Consider the following 18,022-nt stretch of genomic DNA (forward strand, 5'->3'; position numbering starts at 1 on the left):
GCAAGTATAACCCCAAGAAAAACTGGAAAGATGAAACATTTAAGATGCTTGGCCAGAGCTGTGAATTTAGTCGTCTGAGTAGACAAACTTCCACCCAACCCCGATCGGGCCTGCAGTTCCGGTCTTCTAACCCCAAAACCCTCTCTGTGGCCTCCCTCTTACCCTCATTCAGAATGTGTAAAATGCCTTCTCAGAAGATCTAAATTATTTCTTTGGTACCCCTCATGGAGATGTACATTAGCAAATGTTGTTCAGTGGTTAAGACAGGGGCCAATGTGGCCTCTTTCCACCGCCTTCCACGAGGAGAACACAGAGAAACAGAAAAACTGCTACTTGCCCTTTCACTGTTAACTTGCACCGCTGAAGAAGGAGAGGCCCACTCACAGTGAAAACAGGACAATGTCCACCCTACAGGCTTCTTAGCTACATCCAAAGCACCATGTGACCAACGGTGAGCTGGTCTGGAAGGAGCAGCCACGGTCACCTGGTATCTTTTCCCAAGAGCTAACACGGACGCCTCTTAAACACCCAAAGCATGTTTCCCCCTAAACACAGAAACGCAAATTTCTTGCCGCCTTAAAAAAGAACACGCTGCATATGGTTAATGACATCAATGTAAAACACACTGAACCCGGGGAAATAGTACAGAATTCTTGCTGACGGTTTGTTAGGAGGTTAGGCTGACAAGACAGGAGCACAGTAATGACAGCCTCGAAGAACACGGGAAGGTGGGGCCTGTCTTAAGTGGTTGCATTCTACGCTGAGTGTCCGCTAATTTTTTTAAAAAGATTTTCTGTTTTCTGTCTGCCCTCTGCCCCTTTCTTTTACTACTGGTAGAAAACCCAAGTAGCTGTGATTGGCAGGGTCACAGGGACGTTTCCCATGAGTAAACGGCATCAGTTTTAGGAGACATTTAAGGACCAGGTACGTGAACACCTAGCCAAACCTCAGAGGCGGGCCAGGGAAGGTCACTGCAGGCTCTGAACCAAGGGAGGAGGTCAGCAGATGTCCAGCAGGTGTTTGACCACTTGCAGCATTTCCCTGGGGACGTCAACGGCTGGCTGGGGCCCCGAGACCATCTGGTGGCTTGACCTGTTCTGGGCCTCGTTCCAGGCGGCTAAGGTTTGCCAGACGCACGGTTTCTAAGTGAGGATGGTCATTCCACACTTAACAAACCAAACAAAAAGGGAAGATTCCGAATTGACCAATATGGATATTGTAAGAAGGAAAACTGGTCTTCATGTGGGAGTTACATGTTACAGCTATTGCTCCTCTGCGTGTCCAGGGGGATTAGGAAGGGAGGCACAGCTGAGCCTTGGACTATGCCCGTGAACCGCGCCCTGGAAGGAAGGCTTCCCTGCCCGCGCTCCCCCAGCACCACCTCTGCACGCCCGCCAGGCCAACCCACCGCCCTCGCCTTCTTCCTGCCTGGCATCCCGTCCTGGATCCCATCGTTACCAACACTCAGTCCACGGTTGCACTCCTCACTTCTTGTAGAAAGCCTAACGTCCTCAACCTCTGGAGCAACTGGGTTGAGCTCCCCCCCCCCCCAATTCATTCAAAAAGACTGATGAAAAGGATTATAAAAATTGCCCACAGCTATGAGGGGCAGCCTTTTTAAAGTAGGCTTTGCGCTCAGTGCAGAGCCCATCGTGAGGCTTGAAATCACGACCCTGAGATCAAGAGTTGGAAGCTTACCTGATTTCACCATCCAGGTGCCCCAAGGGTCTCCTTTGCTAATACCTCTGTACTTCGCCCTCCTCACACCTTTTCAAATTCAGTATCACAACTAGCCAGTGAAGAGACATATGCAAAATAGAAACGAACGTCTCAGACTCAGCAAAGTCTCAATTTGGGGGAAAACTTCTTAAGTTAGAGCGCTGCCTCTAGTCCTTAAAAATTCCAGGTGAAATGGATGAAAGACCTAAATGTGAGACAAAACCATCAAAACCCTAGAGGAGAAAACAGGCAACAACCTCTCTGACCTCAGCCGCAGCAATTTTTTGCTTGACACGTCTCCAAAGGCAAGGGAATTAAAAGCAAAAATGAACTACTGGGACTTTATCAAGATAAAAAGCTTCTGCAATACAAAGGGAACAATCAACAAAACTAAAAGGCAACCGATGGAATGGGAAAAGATATTTGCAAATGACATATGGAACAAAGGGCTAGTATCCAAATCTATCAAGAGCCCACCAAACTCCACACCCGAAAAATAAATAATCCAGTGAAGAAATGGGCAGAAAATATGAATAGACACTTCTCTAAAGAAGACATCCAGATGGCCAACAGGCACATGAAAAGATGCTCAACGTCACTCCTCATCAGGGAACTACAAATCAAAACCACACTGAGATACCACCTCACGCCAGTCAGAGTGGCTAAAATGAACAAATCAGGAGACTATAGATGCTGGCGAGGAAGTGGAGAAACGGGAACCCTCTTGCACTGCTGGTGGGAATGCAAACTGGTGCAGCCACTCTGGAGAATAGTGTGGAGGTTCCTCAAAAAAATAAAAATAGATCTACCCTATGACCCAGCAATAGTGCTACTGGGAATTTATCCAAGGGACACAGGAGTGCTGATGCACAGGGGCACATGTACCCCAATGTTTACAGCAGCACTTTCAACAATAGCCAAATTATGGAAAGAGCCTAAATGTAAATGTCCCTTGACTGATGAATAGATGAATAAGATGTGGTTTATATATATTATGCATGTTTATATATACAGTGGAATACTACTTGGCAATGGGAAAGCATGAAATCCTGCCATTTGTAGCAATGTGGATGGAACTGGAAGGTATTATGCTGAGTGAAATTAAGTCCATCAGAGAAAGACAGATACTGTATGTTTTCACTCACACGTGGATCCTGAGAAACTTAACAGAAGACCATGGGGGATGGGAATGGGGAAAAATAGTTATTAACAGAGAGGGAAGAAGGCAAACCATCAAAGACTCTTAAATACAGAAAACAAACTGAGGGTAGACAGCAGGGAGGGGGGAATGGGTGATGGGCACTGAGGAGGGCACTTGCTGGGATGAGCACTGCGTGCTGTATGGGAAGCGATGAACCACGGGAATCTACTCCCAAAACCAAGAGCACACTGTACACGCTGTATGTTAGCCAATTTCATAATAAACTATATTTAAAAAAAATTCCAGGTGAATTAAATGGAGACACAGAAGATAAAACCATAAAAGCCCCTGAGATAAAAATGACACATTCTTAGGCTACTGGGGTGGAAAATCACAAGCATGACCGTGAAAACAGAAACCTAGAGGGAACGACTAATAAAAATGACTACGTATAAGCCCCAAACATATTATAACAGTAAAACCAAAGTTAGAAAAACACGTATGATATGACCGAAGGGTATTACGTTAATAGCACTGACGTAGAAGAAAGGATACGAAGCACTTCAGTGGGAAGAGCCAATGGACCCAGACTGGCAATTTGTGGAAGAGACAGAACCACCAACCTCGGCGTCACCTATCAGGCATCAAGGCATGACACGGAGAGCTAGGGCTGTAGCCCCTGTGGGAGAGGACTCACACTGTCACTATGCATTCCCTGTGCCCCAGACCTCCACTCCAGGGACAGGTCCTAAGAGGATGGGTAGATGTCTGCACCAGACTGTTTAATGCAGAACCATGTTAATGCTAACAGCCAGAGGCAGACTGCCCGTCGACTGGAACAGCGACTACACAGACAGAACGCAAACAAACTATCCAAGTAAGTACCGTGAAGCCACGGAGCAGAATAGGCAGATCCGTATTTGTTGGTTGAAAATGATGTTCATGCCACATCGTTTTTACAAGCTAGAGATCTACAGCATGATCTATTTTTAAAAACCCATCAGTAAAGGGGCATCTGGGTGGCTCAGTTGAGCATCCAACTCTTGGTTTCGGCTCAGGTCATGATCTCATGGTTTGTGGGATCGAGCCCCACTTTGGGCTCTGTGCTGACAGCATGGAGCCTGCTTAGGATTCTCTCTCTCAAAATAAATAAACATTTTTAAAAAACCTATCAGTGAAGAACACTATATATACCACTGTTTATGTATGTGTATGTACAAGTCTAAAAAGATACAATATTTACACTTTTGAATTTAAAAATAAGACCACAGGGCGCCTGGGTGGCTCAGTCGGTTGAGCGTCCGACTTCAGCTCAGGTCATGATCTCACAGTCCGTGAGTTCGAGACCCGCGTCGGGCTCTGTGCTGACAGCTCGGAGCCTGGAGCCTGCTTCAGATTCTGCGTCTCCCTCTCCCTCTGCCCCTCCCCTCCTCACGCACTCTGTCTCTCAATAATAAATAAATGTTAAAAAATAAATAAAAATAAGGACATAAATTACTCTCAAAAAAAGTAAAGGTTTAAAATAATTGAACTCTAAGTCCTTGAGTAGAAAAAAGTTGAGGCATCATACAACAGAAACCAAAGACCAAACAAACCCACTTCATGCCATTCTGTAAAGGGGTGACCTCAATTTCACAAGGAACATTAAAAGCTGTAGCTTATGTGTAGGGATTCGACATTAAATATTACGCCCAGAGCTGGCCCTATGGGTGCTGTCCAGTGGGGGTGGGGCTGAGACAACAGGCGGGCACGGAGGCCCTGGCGCTGACCCGTCCTGCTGCGTGCAGCATCCCCCCACCTCTCAGCAACTGTCTGGAGGGGCCGACGTGGGGGTCTCTTGCCTCCCTCAGGCCGCCCTCCCATTTCTCTGCGACGTGTCTCCCAGGTCCTGGGACTGGCATGTAAAACGGTCTGATCTGGGTCAGGAGGATTTCCAGGAGAAAAGCACAGTATCTTCTGTACTCAAAAGCATTTCCCTCTAGTCAGCTGATACTTATGGTTTGGCAAGTGAGAGCCGCTTACATATAAAATCTCAGATGCATCCTTAAGGTCAACTTAAAAAAAAAAATTTTTTTTTTTACGCTTATTTTTGAGAGAGAGAGAGAGGGAGAGCACAAGCAGGGGAGGCGAAGAGAGAGGGAGACAGAGGATCTGAAGCGGGTTCTGCGCTGACAGCAGAGAGCCCAATGCGGGGCTCAAACTTAGGAACCCGGGAGTCGAGAGATCACAACCTGAGCTAAAGTCGGACGCTTAGCCGACTGAGCCACCCAGGTGCCCCAAAATCAACTTTCGAAGTCAAGAACAATACGCCTCTGAGTCCCTGTGCTTCGGCACACCCTTAAATTGTATGCTTTACCATCAAGTCTTCCAGGCGCCCCACCTTTCAGGGACTGCTGAGGCTACACAGTGGTTCTGGTAACTGTCAGAAACCGTCCTCCGTGACAGACGGAGCTGTGCCAAACCATACACGGCAAAGTGTTAACCATGGAATCTACGTGGGGGCTGTGTGTTCACGGAGTCATTTTTCCACCTTCCTATATCTGGAAATTTTCCTAATAAAATATCAGAGAGAAAACTGTTTCTAATGAAAATAGATAAGTAGATAATATCCAAGGCCCTGTCCTTTCTTGAAACTGTACCAATTTGGGGAAAAAAATCTTCCTTCCTTTAGCCCTTAAAAATTCCAGGTGAATTAAAGATCGAAACACAGAAGATAAAACCATGAAAGTTTTGGAGATAAAAGTGGCAGTTTTTTGGGGTTTTTTAGTTTATGTTTTAAGAGAGAGCAACAGAGGGCAGAGAGAGAGGGAGAGGGGGAGGGAGGGAGGGAGGGAGGAAGGGAGGGGGGAGAGAGGGAGAGAGGGAGAGAGGGAGAGAGGGAGAGAGGGAGAGAGGGAGAGAGGGAGAGAGGGAGAGAGGGAGAGAGGGAGAGGGAGAGAGACAGAGAATGAATGAATGAATCCCAAGGCTCCACACTGTCAGCACACAGCCCCCACGTGGGGCTCAAATTCATCAACCATGAGATCGTGACTTGAGCCGAAATCAAAAGTTGGACTCTTAACCGACTGAGCCACCCAGGTGCCCCCCATAAATGGTATATTTTTACGATACTGGGGTGGAAAGCCTCAGATATGACACTCAAGACAGAAATCTAATGGAAATGACTAGTAAAATGGACTACATGTAAATCTCCAATTGTATATTATAAAACCCGGCAAAACCAAAGTTAAAAAAGGGAAAAATGGGTGTGATTTCCGTACAACCCCGAGGGCAGTGGGGCAGAAGGTGCCTGACGGCAGGACCACCTCCCACGTCTGTCGCCGAGTTACTGCACATACGGCACGTGGGAAGCACAGGCAGACGTGCCCAGCAGTGTCCCCGGGTCTTGGGGAAGCAGGGAGCTTCACTCTCCCTCGCTCCACTCAACAGTTCGTGCTCGCACGGTACCAAACAGATCTGACTCCTGCTTCCTTCAGAAAAGACCATCTGGCAGTTTCGTGGTGAAAACCTTAGACGACGAAGCAGCACTGAAAGACGGAGCGGGCAGGTGCGCTCACTTCTCGGCTTTATCTTTTCTCACGCCCAGTAAGCTGCGGCCGGGAACAATCCCCACACAGACACGCAGCCCACGCACACCTCCACCTGCACCCTGCCTGGGACCTCTCCACAGGCTGGTGCTTACGTAAGACCACACCCAGCAGGAGATCACCCTAAACACAGGTTATACGTAAATTCACGTTAGTAACTTCTCAAAATACGGGCGCCCATATGAAGAGGGCTTTTATTTCTCAAAGTACTTCCCCTGTGCTCACTTCATCTTTCCAGCAATCTGACCTTACACTAAGAGAGGAGGAGGAGGTTCAAGGACTCTCCAGTGTTCTCAGAACCAACGGGAGTTTAACGTGAGTCTCCCGATACTCGAGCGAGGGCCCTGCAAGGCACGAGACTCAGGCCCGGCGCCCTAAGGGCCCACATCACACCTACCTTCACCCCACACATTTCTGCACAAGAGGCAAAGTGCTTTCTGTCCCCAAGAGGCAGAACCCTTCTGGTTACCACTGCCAGTGTGAATTTCACAACTGGGCTGGTCAAGGGGGATGTGAGGGGTCCTCACGAGGTCCAGCCCACAGGCACAGCCAACACACCGAACCCCGTAGTTTACGCCACAGTCAGGGGAGAGTTGAGGGAACGTGTCCACAGAAGACTCAGCCCCACCCCCCATCGTGGAGGAGGAAAACTCAGTAACAGTTCTCCAGGGAGCTTTTCAGACAGGAGTGAACCACACATTTTTTCTCTGGATTCAGAAAAAACACCGTTGATAATACGTATCATCCATATTCTTATATAAAAACTACCCTTATTCTTCCCAAACCAGTTAAGTGCTAGAAAGTAAACACGAGAAGCAAAGTACAAACCCAGACATTCTTTTGTTGATGTTAAACTGCTCACAAATGTCAGATGCCAGCACTGTGAGCTGGGGCCCAACAATGCTGTCCAGTCTTCGGCAAAAATCCAACGTGGGCTGTACAGAGGCTAACGAGTAATTTAAAAAATAGTGTTATAATTCTTTGCGTTGAAAAGGTCAATATTCATCTAACTGTCTTAATTATAGTATTCCAATGAATACGTTTCTGATCTGGAAAATCAAACAATTAAATGACTGGATTCCCCCCCCCCCCCAAACAAGAGAAAAAGAACAGTCAAAATCAGTTATATTTAAGGAGAGAAAGAGTCAAAGACTTGCCTCACTGTGAGTATCGATTTAAGCACACCCTGTGGGGCTGGCTGTAAATAGGTGGCCTACCCCAAGTAGGCCTAAGAAGGTCAAATAAACACGACGTGGCTCTCACAGGCCAGGTGCCGTCTGGTGCTTTACCAACATTACCTCATTGAATCCCCAAAGCCCCCTTTGCAAAAGGTCCTCTTGTGACATTTCACAGGCAGGGAGGCACAGAAAGGTGCCCAGGGCCAGCTGTTAGGAAGCAGGGAGGCTAGGATGTTAAATATATGAATGAGAGCTCATCACCACGGCAGAGATCACAGAGGTGAGCCATGCTCACAAGGGCCTCTGTGACGGCATGGTTATTGTTTAGGAAGAGGACACGGCAAATTGTAAAGAGAAAAGGCTTATCTACACAGGCTCAAGTCAGATACAGGTGGGTACCTACCATCAATCATAAAGCACACGGCTGCACTCATGGCCTGGGAAGAGAAAACAAGCCAAAGATTACAAAATGGCACCAAAAAGGACTCTGATAACCAAACGCAGTGGCCCTGCCTGAATTTGCAATTAAATCACCTTTTTTCTTTTTTTTTTTTGGTCAACTGGAGAAATGTGGACACGGAGTGCCTATCGGGGACGCTAAGGAAGTGTTGTTGATTCTGTCAGCTGTGCTGGTGGTTAGGTGTCGTTATGTGAAAACAGACACCTTTATTAGAGCCAACTGAAGCCTTTATGAGTGAAATGACATGATCTAACATGCTCTAGCAAAAAACACACAGAGGAAACAGATGAGAGATTAGCATGCTGTTCATTCAATTAAGCTGTGTGATGGGCGCCTGGGGATTCATTATTCCAGTGTCTATTTTTGCGTATGTTTGAAAATTTTCACGAGCAGTTAAAAAACCCCTAGCAAATGAATGTCTCCTTGTCTCCCTTCTGATCACAGCAAACGTTACAGTTACGACGTTGGCTACAGGAGCCAGACCAGGAATCAACCCAAAATGTTTCCATTTATCAGTATACGGTGTATACACGGTACACAGAACCTACGGCTTCATGGGAAAAAGCCACAGAGATCCTCCGGAGGCCCGCTCCTCTAGGCAGCCACTTCTGACCGTTTTAAATACCAAGGCTCGGGGCACCTGGGTGGCGCAGTCGGTTAAGCGTCCGACTTCAGCCAGGTCACGATCTCGCGGTCCGGGAGTTCGAGCCCCGCGTCGGGCTCTGGGCTGATGGCTCGGAGCCTGGAGCCTGCTTCCGATTCTGTGTCTCCCTCTCTCTCTGCCCCTCCCCTGTTCATGCTCTGTCTCTCTCTGTCCCAAAAAATAAATAAAAAATAAACGTTGAAAAAAAAAATACCAAGGCTCTACCACTGTGACCTTCAGATGCCACACTGATTCCCTACTCGTACCATGACACAAGTGATCCTTCATCAGCCTTCCTCTTCTTCCCTGTCGTTCGGAGCACTCCAGTTTGTCCACTGGCCACCTTATGGTCCCAAATGGCCCATTTCTCACACCACATACCCAGGCATGAGCTCCTAGATTGCCATTTATCATTTTAAAAGTTCATTTGGGACAGAGGGTGAGCATGAGCCGAGAAGGGGCAGACAGAGAGGGAGAATCCCAAGCAGGATTCATGTTGCCAGCACAGAGCCTGACACGGGACTCAATCTCATGAACCATTAGATCATGACCTGAGCTGAAGTCTGATGCTTAACCGACTGAGCCACCCAGGCGCCTGGGTTGCTGCTTTTTAAACGAGGACACTTAACCTTCCCCCATCTCTGCACCCCTCTCCACATCCACTTCCCCACCTCCAGCAGCTGTGACTTTATTTTCACACACTCACACTTGAGAACGTCTGCACTACTTTGTAACTGAATCACAATTATCACCTGCCTATAAACAGGCTGCAAAACTGGGGGCTCACAGGCGAGTTCCATCCAACAGGTGTTTCTTTCTGGGTAATTCTGACTTCGATGCCAACTAGTTTTCTACCAAAATTCCACCATCCAGCCTCTCCTGAAATATCAGCCAACCTGGACCACTAGCTGTGCATTTCCAAGGTGCTACCTAGCGGATGTGAGTGGCCGCTGGCCTCCTTGCGACACGTACGACTCTGTTTCACAGAGCCCTCCACCCTGAAGCCCCGTTCGCTTCAGGGCTAATGGGACCCATCTGCAGGGTCCCTGCGGGGATGAGCATGTGTGACCCTTCATGGGCTGACTTTTTAAAAGTGCCTTTCAAGACTCCGTTTAAAAACCTGAACTTTGACTACACAGAAAAGCACAGAGAATGGCACGATGAACCCAACAGACCATCACTTTCCCAACAACTGTCAGCTGACGGACTGTCCTGCCCACCCTCCCCACCTGCCACATGTTCATCTCAGACACCACCTCAGTTACTCCAGACACAGACCAGTAGGTATCTACAGAGGACCAGGACTCGGGAGCACATCCAAAATGGCAGCATGAGGAGGTCCACACTCTCTCTTCAAACACCGTAATTGGAGCAAATTATAAAAAACAGTAATTTAAATTTCCAGAGGGAAACTGTTCTAAGGGCAAACGGCAAATGGAGGTCTGTTTCTTCAAGAAAATCTGAGTCTGAGTATTAACTTCAGAACCGTCAACACATATACTAAAAAGAAGAAAGACCTCAAATCAAGAACTTCAACCTCCATCCTCAGATTTTGGAAAAAAGAAGAGCAAAGTAAACCTAAAGCAAGCAGAAGAAGAGAATGAAGATTAGAGCAGAAACAAATGAAATAGAGATAGAAAAATAATAGGAAAAATACCAAAAGTTGGTTCTCTGAAAAGATGAGCAAAACTGAAAAACCTTCAGCTAGATCAGCTAGACCAAGTGAAAAGGTGTAAACCACTGAACGAGCAATTGAAGAGGGGACATCACTACCGACTTATAGGGGAAAATAAGATTTTTAAGGCTTTAAAACTATGAAACATTCTATGTGAACCAACTGAAAAACAAGCAACATGAACAGATTCCTAGTGGGACATAAGCAACTGAAACAGACTCAAGAAGAAAGACAATAAAACCTGTAACAAGTACAGAGGCTAATAATTTTAAAACTTCCAATAAAGAAAAGCCCAGATATAGATGGTCTACCGTGACCAAATACTCAAGGAACCAACAGTAGTCTTTCAGAACATCTTCCAAAAAACAGGAGAGGAGGAAACACTTTACAACTTACCCGGAGGCCAATTCTACCCTGATAGCAAGCAAAGCCAGACGATGATTCAAAAGGAAAGAAAAACCACAGGCCAACATCCCTTCGGGCCCTGAGCCCACCCGGCATCAGTGGACCTCTGGAGGCCAGTGACTCTGGCGGTCAGCTGAATATGCGTGGCCAACGCCCATCAAACACTCTGGACATCGAGGCCCATCAAGCTTCCCTGGATGACAATTCCGCACACACATCACATGTCACCGCTGGCAGTAATAGGCCCTGCGCTGTCTGCACAGTTCCACCGCGAGAGGACAACTGGAAGCTTGCGCCCAGTGCCTCCTGGATCCTGCCCCGTGTGCCTCTTCCCCGGGCTGTCCTTCACCCATACTCCTTTGCTGTCATTAACTTTAACTGGGAGTGCACCGGCCACTCCGGGTACTATGAGTGCCTCTAGCGAATTCCTGGCCTGACGGTGGTCCTGGGGGCTCCTGAGCCAGCAGTGTGTGTCCCAAGTGAGGGTGGTCCTGGGGACCCCTGCACTGTGCGGTTAGAAACAACTGAACTGAATACATTAAAGAGGCAAACTATATGGTATGTGAACAACTCGATAAAGCTGTTTTGAGGAAAAGAGAACACCGTGAAGTAACTGTGATGTCCTCTCACCACATTTAAAATTCTATCTATTGATTTGACTCTAAAAATGGAAATCCAATAAGAGACTGTACCAGGGTATTTCTTCCATTAGTGTTCAAAGTCATTACCCCGAGTCACTCAGAGAAGAACGATTTTAAGTGTGACAGAGAGGCGGGCCCTTCCCTACCCCCGTATGCCACACTTCACTTCGGTTCATTTTCAGACACATCTGTTTGTCTTCCCTGGAATTCTCTCCTTCTGGGCCCCTCCTTATGACACCCAACACTTAATCAAATCTCTTAGTCCTGCTAGGTCATGAACTCAACACCTTTTGTTCTGGAGCCCCTGTACCCAGGACAGAGCCCCCTTTCCTCTGACTGAAGGAAGGACACATGGGGTAACCTTCCTGAAACTTTGCATGTTTAAGAACATCCTTCTTCGATGTTACTTGTGATGGATAGTTTGGCTCAGCAAAGAATTCTACACTGAAAACCATTTTCTCTCAGAACTTCTCAAATGACCTGATTTTCCTTCTGGAAGCTTCTAGGATCTTTATACTTCTGAAACTGCCCATTGTATGGGTAGAAATATGTCTTTTTGGTTCACCGTGCAAGACTTTCAGTGGGCCTTTTCGGTCCAGCAAATGTGTACCTCTTAAGCAAGAGGTGTCCCCATAATCACTTTGCTGCTCTCCTCTCCTCCACATTGTGAATCACATGTTGAAATCCTCCTCTCCCATTGTTCTTCCGTATGTTCATCTCATATCCTTTCATCTCATGCTCCAGGCAAGACAATTCATCTTTAACCCTTACAATGACGTTCTGTCAAAAATTATAATTTTGGGGGACAGGGGCTGAAAAGGTTGTTGTTTAATGGGTACAGAATTTGTGTTGAAGGAAAGTTCCGGAAACCGTGATGATGGCTGTACAACAGCGTGAATGTAGTGATGTCACTGAGCTGTACACTTAAAGATGGTTAAAACGGTGGGGTACCTGGGTAGCCGAGTCAGTTAAGTGTCCGACTACTGATTTCGGCTGAGGTCATGATCTCACAAGTTTGAGACCAAGCCCCACATCAGGCTCCGTGCTAAGCATGGAGACTGCCTGGCATTCTCTCTCTCCCTCTCTCTGCCCCTCCCCGGCTCACACTTTCTCTCTCAAAATAGACATTAAAAGGAAGAGGGTTAAAATGGCAAATTTCATGCCACGTCCATCTTGCTCCAGTCAATACGCTTAGGAACTGTATTTTCAGTTAAGCCTAGTTCATGCTCGTTCACGCTCACCCGGACTCTTTTGTGTCTTCCTGGTTCTATTTTATAGATACACTTCTCTAATCTCTGGACGCAAACTTTTTCAAGTTCTCTCTGTTCCCAGAGTCATTTTTGTTTCTCTCAGGACCTACAGTTTTGTTTTTCCAAACATGCTGAAGGATGAGGGAGTGTGTGGCCCAGGTGCTCACACCCACACCGGCCACTCTAGGGCTCCCTGGATCGTTCTTCTTTAAAAGGACCCTCGACTTTCACCCGGGGATAGGTGTCAGCTGCCTGTGTGCAAGCACAGGAAAAGGGGTGGCCGGCGGATTTATATACATTTCACCTACTCCCCTTCTTTCCAAGCTCACGTCCCCCTCCCGACTCCTCAGGTGTCCCCCCAAGCCGGGAGCTTCTCTGGGCTTCTGGGGGGCGGGTGGGCTCTTGCCCGAGCACACTCCCTCCACTCATGTCCTCGGCCAGACTTCCTCCACCAGCATCACACTTATACCCCCTTTCTGCCTTCCAAGGAGAGACAGCCCCCTCGTGCTCTGATGTGCACTCCTCCCTGCGCTCTTACAACATCATTTCTAGGCCTTTACAAGTTGAAACATAATTGTACTCTCAGGTGGAGAAGAAGATAAACATACATGCTTAGCTTTCTTTCTTGAACCAAAACCACCTTTAAAAAAATCCAGCTTCTGGGGCACCCGGGTGGCTCAGTCAGTTAAGCATCCGACTTCGGCTCAGGTCAAAATCTCGCGGTCCGTGAGTTCGAGCCCCGCGTCGGGCTCTGTGCTGACAGCTCAGAGCCTGGAGCCTGTTTCGGATTCTGTGTCTCCCTCTCTCTGCGACCCTCCCCTGTTCACGCTCTGTCTCTCTCTGTCTCAAAAATAAATAAAATAAACTTTAAAAAAATCCAGCTTCTAACAATGGGGCACCTGGGTGGCTCAGCTGGTTAAGCTTCCGACACTTGATTTCAGCTCAGGTCATGATCTTGCGATTCGTCGGTTCGAGCCCTGCATCGTGCTCTGCGCTGACAGGACAGAGCGAGCCTGCTGGGGAATTCTCTTTCTCCCCCTCTCTCCTTAGCCCTCCCCCGCTGTCTCGCGTGCGCTCACTCTCTTTCTCTCGCTCTCTCTCATAACAAAGAAATGAACTTGAAAAAAACAAAACAACAACCTAACAAGATGATACCCTGAAACAAACGGACACTAAGGTTATAGAATCAGCAAGTCCTCGGCTTTCAAATCCGCAAAAGCAGAATTCACTGAGGCGTAGCCAGGCCCACACCAGAAGGCACCGGACTACGAGGTAACACAACCTTCGGTGGCCTCTGGTTTGTGAGCGCCCGGGACTTCAAACCCTGGTGAGTCAGAACAGTATTTGAATACAGATACACTATCTGTCACTCTGATTCTTTCGCTAATAACAAAAGTACTGAAAAGGAGCTGAGAATCAGCCCACTGTTCCAGAGGAGCACTCACTGTGAGTCATACGGTGCTTAGAACTCTCAACTTTCATTCCGAGAAACAACGAAGAGGTATGTACGTGCACACACTTGTGTACACACGCAAGAAGGGTTTACTTTTCGCGTTAATCTGCGACACTGGAGGGAAAAACAGTTGTTACCTTATAAACAATTAAATGCAGGGCTTCATACGTGTCGTCCGTATTTACAAAAATCTTGGGGAATCTGCATTTTGCTTCTGGATCATTTAGGTTCAAGGGTCCAGTAAGAAATCTGCAAAGTAAGCACGGAAATGACTCCATTCAATTAGGCAAAGTACAAACAGGAATATATTCCTACTTAATATATATTCATTTTGGGGGGAAGACACCAAATCAGAATACGATAAAGTTTTAACTCACTGGAGACATCAATTTCCTTTGCTGATTATTGCCAATAAACAGCACAAAGGTAATTCAGTGTTGATGATTTTATCTTTACCAAAAGAGATCATAAAATCTAATACTGTTTTTCAGAGAACACAAGTTTTACCTTCCATAATGTTGAAGATTTCCTGGCATCTCTGCCCTTATTGGAGAATCTCTTCCCGCCAACTGTAAACAAATACAATGTTTAGAAATGACTTCTTAGATATTCCTACTTTTAAAGCTTTAAAAACAGCACTCATATCTACTAGTTGGCTCCAGACCATTTTTCTGTATCATTCTCTCCTCTTATCCCACCAAAAAGAGAGAGGAAGGATTACAGAGGAAAAGAAGGCACTGATATGAAGCAGAACCATCATAACTTGATCATAACCTCAACTCCATACACTGACTTAGTTCCTTTTATGCCAATAACCAGAATCTCCCACGGGGTTAACAGATGCTAGGCGATGACCACCTCATACGACCCCTAGAGAGAACACACTCTTCCTATCTCCTGGTCGTGGACACTCAAGTTAGTACAAGTTCACCAACGCACACAGGTCCTACATGGCAGAGCCAGGCATTGACCGCAAGCCTCTGTGACATCAAAGCCCCTGCCTGAGCCAGGACGTCACACCCCCTCGTGGATCTGGATGTGGAGCATGGAGCACACTCCTGACATTCTTTCTCTGAAGATGTACTGCTTTCAACACACATAGGAAAAGGAAAAAAAATCCAAGCGTGTTAGCTAAAACCTGTTACTCTAAAAAGTTTTGACATTCTTTCAGTCTATACAAAGTTTTAGCATAGAAGTCCCCTCCCCAAAGACTGAAAAACATTCTAAATGCAACAGTAAAAACATAGCTCCAACTCTCCCACGTGCGGTGGTCATGAGACAAGACCTCATGCATCCACACTCACGTTGCCACGTTGTGTACTGTGGCTTGCTATTTTGTAAGCCTGGCTCCTTGGACTTATCATCAAGCACCAAACAGAGTTCCCTGTTGCAGCAGTGGCACGGTCACACGTGGAAAAGCCTCCCGACGGTGTGCATGTAAGCAGGTAATTTAGCATCAGGCAGACCCTGAGATCAAGTCCTGGCCCTGCCACTTCCTAGCTAGTGACCCCGGGCACATCACCGAAGCCCCCTCAGCCGGAGTATCCGACGTGTAAGATGGGCCTCAGGACGCCAGGAGATCGTTCACGTTTGCTGGTCGTTCGGTTCGGTGTCTGGTATGTGGTACGTTCTCAAGAAACACGAGTCACTGCACTCAAACCGCCTGGAAAGGGACTAAGTACAGGACTAGGTCCTTCTCGGAACCTTCCTTTCAATTTCTTTTTCTTTTCCTTTTTTTTCTTAAGTAAGCTTCACAACACGGGGCTTGAACTCACGACTCTGAGATCGAGACCTGAGCGGATATTGAGTGGGACGCTGAACCGACTGAGCCCCCCGGGGGCCTATCAATTTCCTACCAAAGTCATTTTCTTCCTGTTGTTTAACTCACAGAGGGAGGGCAAGGAGAGGGCAAGCACATATATGCACCTGAGCCAAAATGGTTTCTGGGCTTCAAGTATTTTTCATCTTCAACCCGAGGAGAGCTGCAGAAGGGCACTGTGGGGAGAAGGCTGCAGCATTACTTACTGGTCTCTGCATAAAACTGGGAAATACGGCACCACAGTGGAGAAGCCAGGCAGGCAACAGAACATCCACTCAATGACACCTCACGTTTGTAATGACAAGACTACAGGATTAACCTTTGTTCTGTCAAAGATCCTGGGCGTTTTCAAGTTCCCAGAACCCTACCTAAAATCCCAGCTTTTCCTCTGCTCGATGAATTGCTCTTCTTGCGAACAGACCTTTCTACTGCATTTGAACCTAACAAAACCAAGAGGTGGCATATGTGGTTTTCTGGGGTAACGAAAACACAACCAAATACTTATCATACCAGCAACGTAAAATACAGATCAGAACTGCCCCACCCACCACCGCGTTACTCCGCCCTCCTCCCCAGCCCCCCAGCCCGGGCGCACAGGTGTGCGGGGTGTGTGCGTGTGTATACATACGGGATACACACACATAGAGACGGGGGTGGGTTGGGGGGGCGGGGGAGAGAGACTAGTACCCGGCCATACCTCAGGTTCAATATGCCTTGGAAATAGAGATGTGGTGAGGTATTTGTATAAAATTCTCATGTCATCTTGCTCTAACCCACTCCTGAAACATCAGAAAAGCACGGTGTTAAAAGCCTGGAACTGGTCTTCCGTCTTCCCACAGCTCTGATTGTAACAGAGCTCCTCTCTTCCTCGTTTCCATTTTATCAAGATGCCGTCTCTTTGTCAAGTTCCAGAAGGGACTGGATTCAACTAGTCTGGCCCCGGCAGTGATCCTGACCTGGCGAAGGCTACTATTGCGCCATCTTGTACTCTACGTGCCATTTTAACAAAAAGCCACCAGTCTGATTTGATGGGACTTGATTCGCTCCTTGAATCCCATGGAGGATTCCTCAGGGAGCATGAACGACCACAACGCTCCACTTCGGGCCGCCGATTTCCCTCCGCTTTCTAGGCCATGCGGAAACGCATATGCCATCGCCCGGCCTCCCGGCAAATACTGGCATGCTGTAGACGGGGGATGTGCTCCCGCCGGGTCTCAGAAACATACGAGGATTTTAATTCTATGATTTCCGTGTAGGCAGAAAGGAGCAAGAGAAAGAGAGAAACTTCCAGGCAGATCTCATCTGACATGAGGCGAGAATAAGCATGGGGAAATGGGTGCGGAGACACTAGCAGGCATCAGACCCTGTCTGAAATCATGTGTCTAGGTAGGGGTATAAACAGACGATGAGGAGTCGGTCTGGGGTTTTTTCTCTTCAAGAGAACAGAAAAAAAAAAAAAAAAAAAAATCCTGCGCTAAGATCCAACTCTATATAAATCAAGCCTCTACAGCACATTCCAGAGGCTTGCTCTGCTTTTCCCAGAAAGACCATCTGTTAGAAAAATCTGGCTTGTCCTGGCAAATACATGCTGTTCCCTTACTGAGACTGTTCCGAGGCTGTCTCACCTTTTCCTCTTCCTATGCCACCCTCTTCTTTCCAGGTTCAATTTTCACAAGGTCTGGTCCACAGCTGAAAGTGTAAGGGGGCTCTGGCCCCTTAAGCAGGTTTGTTCTGTTTTCCACCAAGCAGAACCTTTAAGGTTTGTCCTAGGACAACCCTAACTCTCCAACTCTCACGCAGCCAAACGAGGCAGACCAAATTTCCAAATCAAACGTGTGAAGTCACCTACTCTTTCGTTTTGCAGAAAAAAAAAAAAAAACTCAGGTAAGGAGAGAGAAAGAGAAAAAGGAAAACAAAACAGATTCTGGATGTTACTATCCTTTCAAGACAGGAGTCAGAAGTGCTGGTGGGGCAGGGTCGTCGACGGTCAAGTAGAAGAGATCATCACGTGAAGTACTACGTTCTGGGCCATTTCTAGCACTGCCAGTAAC

General features: G+C 47.2%; 1 protein-coding gene across 1 annotated transcript in view; it reads right to left on the bottom strand.

Moving 5' to 3' along the window:
• The window catches only part of CCZ1 (CCZ1 homolog, vacuolar protein trafficking and biogenesis associated), a 34,096-nt gene that overhangs the window by 3,569 nt on the left and 12,505 nt on the right, over window positions 1-18,022 (bottom strand). The window contains exons 8-12 of the mRNA XM_023246327.2: window positions 16,669-16,750; window positions 14,660-14,721; window positions 14,290-14,401; window positions 8,029-8,062; window positions 7,276-7,393 (exon numbers count right to left, since the gene is read on the bottom strand). Of these exons, the coding sequence (XP_023102095.1) occupies window positions 7,276-7,393; window positions 8,029-8,062; window positions 14,290-14,401; window positions 14,660-14,721; window positions 16,669-16,750 (408 nt within the window). The remainder of the gene's footprint in view (window positions 1-7,275; window positions 7,394-8,028; window positions 8,063-14,289; window positions 14,402-14,659; window positions 14,722-16,668; window positions 16,751-18,022) is intronic.

Source organism: Felis catus, chromosome E3 (assembly GCF_018350175.1).
Source record: "Felis catus isolate Fca126 chromosome E3, F.catus_Fca126_mat1.0, whole genome shotgun sequence".
In the NCBI taxonomy this organism is placed as follows: Eukaryota; Metazoa; Chordata; class Mammalia; order Carnivora; family Felidae; genus Felis; species Felis catus.